Source organism: Hippocampus comes, unplaced genomic scaffold (assembly GCF_001891065.2).
Source record: "Hippocampus comes isolate QL1 unplaced genomic scaffold, H_comes_QL1_v1.1 scaffold158, whole genome shotgun sequence".
NCBI lineage: Eukaryota > Metazoa > Chordata > Actinopteri > Syngnathiformes > Syngnathidae > Hippocampus > Hippocampus comes.
This window is the reverse complement of record NW_017805548.1, coordinates 2,372,361-2,379,563: the sequence shown is the minus strand read 5'-3', so window position 1 is coordinate 2,379,563 and position 7,203 is coordinate 2,372,361. Positions and strand designations below refer to the sequence as shown.

The following is a 7,203-nucleotide window of genomic DNA, read 5'->3' as shown; positions in this document are numbered from 1 at the left end:
CCCGAGCAAGTTTAATTTACCTGGCAACGCAAGCTAGCTGAAATATGATTGGTTAAAAACTCTACCATAATAAATAAGTTATTTATCGAGTGGCTTTCAATGTTATTTAAAATAACAGCCACTCAACTAAGTGGAAATAATACAACGTAAAGAATACAGAGGATAATTTTGTTTCCATATTTATGAAAATAAAATAACATAAATTATAAAATAACATAAAATACATAAAAGTAAATTTACTTTTCTGAGAATGTTTAGGCCAGCAGAGAAGGCCTTGCTGGCCCTCAGGGTCCGCCACTGGTAATTTGCTATGAATTGACGACATATTAATTGCCTCAAAAAATGAGTCAGACTCCAGAAAAGACACAATAGTTCTATTGATGCATTTCGCTCATGGAGGTACAAACAGCTGATAGACAATTTAGAGTCAAATACACATGCCACAAGACAGGGAACACAAGGCCGGTTCTCACTTCCGAAACCAAAAATACATTCTTTTTATCACTATTATTTTGTGCAATGGAAAGGATTGTTCCCCCCCCCCCCCCCCCGCCACACACACACACACACACACACACACACACAATTTTGCTGATGTAGACTGCAAATTTCCCCAGTGTGGGACAAATAAAGGTTATCTTATCTTATCTTATCTTATTCAAAAGTCAAATCAAGAAACATCTGGGAAAGAGACTGTAGGATGTTCAAGGAAATTTTTAATGTTGTGTATAAAATGTTAATCATGGATTATAGGGTTTAATACCTGCTTTTTTCCCAATTGTATTTACTTTTTTTTTAAATGTACACTGTTTGTGTATTTTCTTTCTAAATGAATGTTTTTAAATTGATGTACTGTTGTTTGTACGCAGTGGATGAAGATATGTATTGGTGATCAAAAATAAGTGCCCCTTCCTGCTTTCTTCTCATCCCTCTAGGTCCATTTTCTGATGGCATTAGCTGCTAACTGGGGATACCTGAAGGATGCCAGTCGGATGCAGAAATATGAGGATATCAAGTCCAAGGAGGAGCAGGAGCTGCATGACATCCACTCTACACGTTCCAAAGAACGCCTCAATGCCTACACATAAACACATGTGATGGGAAACAATGCATTCACTTACCAAACAGACACACAAAACAATTTATTCGCATACAAAAACTTGCAGCACACAGTCATGCATACAAGGATAGCATAACATATTACACAACACACATCAGTCAAGAAAAATACAGACCTGTGGTAGGCAGCAAAATTGATGAAGGAAAAACATTGAACTCCTCCGTGTGCTTCCAGTTGATCTTGTGCCTTGGTGATCAATGCTAACGTGCTAAACATCAGTCACATTAAGTGAAAGTTAATCATAACGATAAGAGGTGACTTCATAAATTCCAATGGGGACGTTAGATTATCTTAATATTTGGTGGCTTATAATGAAATCAGACCGTCTGCACTTCGCTCACAGAGTGGAAATACAAAATATTTTATGAAAAAAAACCCCAACTCCTTTGCTGTTTGAGGGTAAAAGTATTTATGACTGTGCATAACAGTAAACAGTCTTGAATTGAAGAAAAAAATAACCAGGTCATTAAAATGCTTCACAAAGCAGACTGCGTATAACAACTTCAAAGAACAGAATATATGAAAAAAAAATAAAAAATACAGGAGTCCCAGTATGTGAAAACCTTTCCTTTGCGGGCCCTAGTAGTAGACTGCCAGTAAAAGTGATCTACTACAGCATGTAGTGTTGTCCTGAAATCCACACCAACCGAGACCAAGACATTATTGAGACCCGAGAAAATCAAGACCAAGACTTTCAGAGGTTGAGACTGGATATATCAAAGAAAAATCACAAAAAAATCCCCCAATACAAAATAACAAGTATCTTTTTTTCATTACGTTTACAACAAAAACAAATTCTGTTTTATGTTGTTTTTGACATCCAGGGGGTGTGGCACTGGGAAGGCAACGCATCCCCTGTGTTCTGCGTTTCTCACTGATCACAATAGTAATTGCCTGGTCTTGACTGGTCTTGATAAAAAAAATCTAGAGACCGAGTCAAGATCTAGTAAAATTGCCTTTGATTCCAGGATGAGACCAAGACCCTCAATAAGTGGTCTCAAGACAGGTATACCAATACCGATCGCAAGCACTACAACACTACAAGTATGAATGTGCAGTGCCTGCCAATTTTACTAGACCACCTCTCATAAAAGTGAGAAGATGCCATGGAGCATCATAAAATGCTTATAATGTGCAAAGTAGAGTGTCGAATCTATCAATTTTATTGAGCTCTCGACAGGCCGGATGGGCTTGTTTGAGAAGTCAAAAATTAATCAACAATAATATTCAACCATTGAAACAAGTAAAAAGCTATCATTTGACATTATCAATTTATAACTTATTAAAATGTTTTAGTTTTGTTTTGGATTTTTTAAAACTTTTTTGTAAGATATTAAAAAGTGAAAATTCAGGGATAACTGAAATTACAGATTTGCATTAAAAAAATATACATTTTTGTAAGGGCTTCATCATATTGCTGTGTTGATGGTTAAAAATCTGTATTTTAAAAAGTTAGCATAAAGGTACTTGATACTTGATAAATCCTACAACTGGGTGGTGGTCTAATAGAAATGTTAATCACTGTACATGAACTAAATAAAAATAAGAAAAGATCATCACAAATCTCTGCTGCTAGCATGACACTCGAAAGCAACAGTCAGCCGAAGACACACGGAAGACTTTGGTGTATGTAACCTCATCTTTTCATGGAGGGTGGCTAATATCAAGATACCACCATCAAAAACCTTAATACCTACAATACACAGATCTCTCACACACACACACACACACACACACACACACACACACACACACACACACACACACACACACACACACACACAATTAATGTGGCTGAATGGTCAGTGTTGTGCAGGCAGTGTTATATGGTGGTGTCATGCTGTGCTGTCATTTACCCACATCATGACGACTGAAATATGGTTTACGGGGAAGTTTGATGTATAAATGGGTAGGTTGACTCACTGAAACCCTGACCAAATAATTTCCCGACTCTCATCCGGAGCCCAGTTTCATCAGTTGTTTCCTAGAAAATACTCACATCCCATTACAGTAAATACAAGTACAAACCACAAATGGCAGGCTGCGGCTTTTTTTTTTTTAAATCAACAATCTTATATTTAACCCTTTCAGTGACAGCAGTTACTACAGTGGACAGCCTAGCTTGTGATCGGGTTACAGGTTATCATTATTGATGCATGAAAGGGTTAATAGTTAGTCAATGATATGAATCCAAACATATATTGTCCACTTAAACTAGAAACATATGCTAGTAAGTTGATCGTAGATGTGTTTAGTATTACTGTATTTATACTCTATACATACAGTCTGACTCACTCGGTTCACAATTAGCACTTATGCCAGCTGATCATTTGAAACAACTGTGAAATTGGACTCTTTCCCCTTCCTCTCTGACAATGTTTGTGTCAACTTGTGATTTATACTCCAGAAACAGCACATCTTAGCAGCACAAAGTCTTTGAAAATGTCATGTCAGTGTCATATTGTCTTCAAGTCTGTTAAGACGACATTTTTTTCACTTTTTCAAATGTTTGCCACATTTTTACCAGCATTGTTCATGTGTAATTTTAATATTGGGGTACATGCAAAGGGAATTGGTGTCGTGGGATGGGGGTGGGCGTTGATATCACATTCACGTTTTCATGGGAATCTGCACATACAACTACACAAAAACAAAAACATATACACGTGTCAACACCAGTCATTGTGATACTTTTATTGTATGGTTTTTGCTCTCATGTTCAGTAATTTGTGTCTGTGTATTAGGCTACAATTATACCAAAATTGCTCTTTTGTCATGAAATGGATTTCCGATCGTCACTAGAACAGGCAACACGTCATTAGTATCAAGAAGAGATAACTGGGAAAGGGATCTCGGCTGATTAATAGTGGCTTTATTGTGGCTTTCTAAGTAAGGCTGAGCATGTTTTGTTTTTCCAGTCCTAACTGGATCTTTTCAGAAGAGTAGGACTCACATCTTTTGAGCGCCTTTACGGGACATGTGGTAGAGAGGCATCACAGCAGACACAGGAGAGGGAACCTCTTGTTAGCTTTAACAGCAATCATTTTCTTTGATTTCGGGGCTCATTTTCTTGAGCATGCCACATTAACCTTTGATGGATTAAGAGCCACAATGCAGCTTTATTCTAATCACAAGGCATGTTTTGTTCGTATTAAGTGGGAATCTAATTCGTAAAATGATTGTATAATTCTAATAAGCTCGGAGGGAATGTGAGTCTCTATCTGCCAATAGAGATGGTCGAAAGAGTAATAATAGCTATATTGTTGAGATGAGGACGATTGATTAATTAATAGATTGATGATGAGGCAACCAGCAGAGAAACACACACACACACACACACAGGCGCACACACAGACACACTCACACACACACACACACACACACACACACACACACACACACACACACACATTCGCACACACAGACACAAAGTCCACTATTGCCATCACTCTGAGCCATAACTCTGCTCTTTTACTGTTCACAGTAACATTTCACTATTTTATTAAGAACTTTGAATCCTATTTTTGTCAAATCATAATTACAGAAGGGTGTCAAGAAAAAGGGGAATTCATGTGATTTTTTTTTCTAAGCGGTAATATGCACTGCACCTTCATATATTCTGTATAAAGATAAACATATATGTGAAACACTTGGGGAGAGCAGCCGAGATGATTATTTCTAACAAAGTCTGAAGGGTGAAGTTGAGTCTCATTGTCCAACATCTCACTATTGGAGCGGCATTTACACACACAGATGCACAAAAAATACAGATGAAAGATAAAATAACGTAAAATTTATCTAAGCAGCCGCTAAAACAAATGCGGTTAACGTTTTGACATGTTATGCTTTGGCAAAAAAAATGAAAAGACCACGTTAACACAAATTGAAGTAAATAGGGTGTGACGTTTTAGACATTGGAATTGACATTGAATGGAAAATGAACACAAGGTCAGATACAATGTGTCTCCCCAACATTGAAGAGCTTTGAAGAGATCAAACGTTGTCATGTCGAAAAACATTGTGGTATGATTGAACATATTGCTATCTAAGTTCAAACAATTTGGAAGAAACAAGGTGTGTTGACGGTGTGTAAATGCAACTTGGATGAGGAACAACAGGCGACCTTCACCAGACTGCAACTGTGTTCTGGTGTGAAAACAGTCAGTATTTTTAAGGGTCTAGTTTTGCATTAACTGTATACATTTCATATCATTTCATTGCCTGACAATGGATGTCTTGTCAGTGTTTTTAACCTCAGATACAAAAAAAAATGTTTTGTGCACTTATTGACCATTGTGAACTCTATCTCTTATTCTTGGTGTGTGTGTGTGTGCATTGACGTCCCCTTTGTGGGACCATGTGTATAGTCTTGCAGCATTGGTATAACATGAAGACGTAACAATGATAAAAATGAATAATTCATAAAAATGAAGAAAATCTTATTCATTAAAAAAAAAAAGACAGTGAATCTAGTCGTTGTTTGTGGCATGGTTATGCATTCAATGGTCATAATTTTAAGAATAAAACAGTACAAAAAAAATTTATTTCAACTAGCGCTGTTCTGCTATTTTTTGTTTTGTTTTTCACTTTTTAGCTTGCAGTATTGAAGTCCTAGTTGCTAATGGTGTTGCTAAGCTAGCAAGCTTGTTTAGTTGTTTACCACCAGAGCAATACATTGTACCAGAGCATATATTGTAACAATGAAAGATGAATTCTTAACCTTCAATTTGTGGCATATAAGTGCATGAAAACTGCAAGTCTAAAGTGATATTGATTGTTTTTCAAGAGATTTGCAACTATGATGTAATGTATTGCTCTGGCCGCCCATTATGCCCACCTCAGCTCACATCCTTTTGCCTGTTGCTCTCACATGCAGTCGTTGATGACCAGTTCACTTATGGCAGTCTTGAAAATCACACTGGAGACTTTCTTTGTCTTGCTCCTTGAAACTGTGTTGTCATTAAATCAGCATGTTACCTAGCAACAAGCTCCACAGCTCATGTAGCCAAAGCGACAACATCAACAACATGAGGTAAGAGCAATGAAAATGTAGATCAGATTGAGTCAAAAATGGAGACAAAAGTGCTGTTGGCTGTGAGGACTGGTGCTACCGTGGTTCAAAATGATGTAAAGAACCAATTAGGTATTTTTTCTCGAGCTGGAAATCTTCCTTGTGAATCAAGAATGTCTCGACCGGTGTTAAAAAAGTGGAAGCGGATGTGAGCTGCTTGCTCCACATTTGTTTGAATCTCCCTGTGAAAATGTTTGTACTGCACATGCTAATCCTGCGTCCTACTTGTCTACCCGCTCTCCGGTGCTTAATTGGACTCACACTACCATTCCGCAACCTTGGCTTTTGTTGTGGGTGATTTCAGCATGAAGCAAACCTTCCGAAACATAAAATGTGATTTTGAGCATTCTGTGAGATTTTATTTTTACTTTGACTAGTTTGTCTAGTTGCAATTTTACAGTGTGAGTTCTGCCTCTCAAATTGTCAACTCTGAATTACAGGATGAACAATTTGTTCCTCTATTCTTGATTGACTTCAACTCTACTGTATCATGAACACCATCATAGCGCTAAAAACTGATATGAGTCTGCAACCTTAAAATGATTGTCAGCGATATACACAAACATCAAGGTTGGACATTTTGGACGTCGGGAGATGTTCTTTTTTTTTCTTCGTTTCCATAGTAGACTTTTTGTACTCCACTCTAGTTGCTTAGTAGCAGGCTTTCTTTGATTCACTCCCCCATTTTTGTACATATGTGTGTGCCAGCAGCTTGGGCAGACAGTGGCTTTTTTTATTTGTAAAGACATCAACTTGCTTGCAAATATAAATAAAATGAAATATTACACCTGTGTACTCGTTGATAAGGAAACTATTGAGTTTGTGTCTTAATTTCATGAAACAAATGTGACACCTGCTTCAAAATGATGTGGATACTGACGAATAAGAATTCCAAACATGTACAAATACAATAGTGGCACAGCTACTAATGCTATTGCCATCATAGCCATGAGAATGGGCTGAAAATTCAATCAGCAAACTAATTGGGCGGCTCATTCAGTCAATGTGACCC

The 7,203-nt window shown here is 37.3% G+C and overlaps 1 protein-coding gene across 1 annotated transcript in view; it reads left to right on the top strand.

The window, feature by feature from the left end:
- The window catches only part of gpm6ab (glycoprotein M6Ab), a 38,858-nt gene extending 31,882 nt beyond the window's left edge, over positions 1-6,976 (top strand). Inside the window, exon 7 of the mRNA XM_019879702.1 lies at positions 936-6,976. Coding sequence (XP_019735261.1) covers positions 936-1,088 — 153 coding nt within the window. The 3' untranslated portion in view covers positions 1,089-6,976. The remainder of the gene's footprint in view (positions 1-935) is intronic.
- Positions 6,977-7,203: the final 227 nt, after the last annotated feature.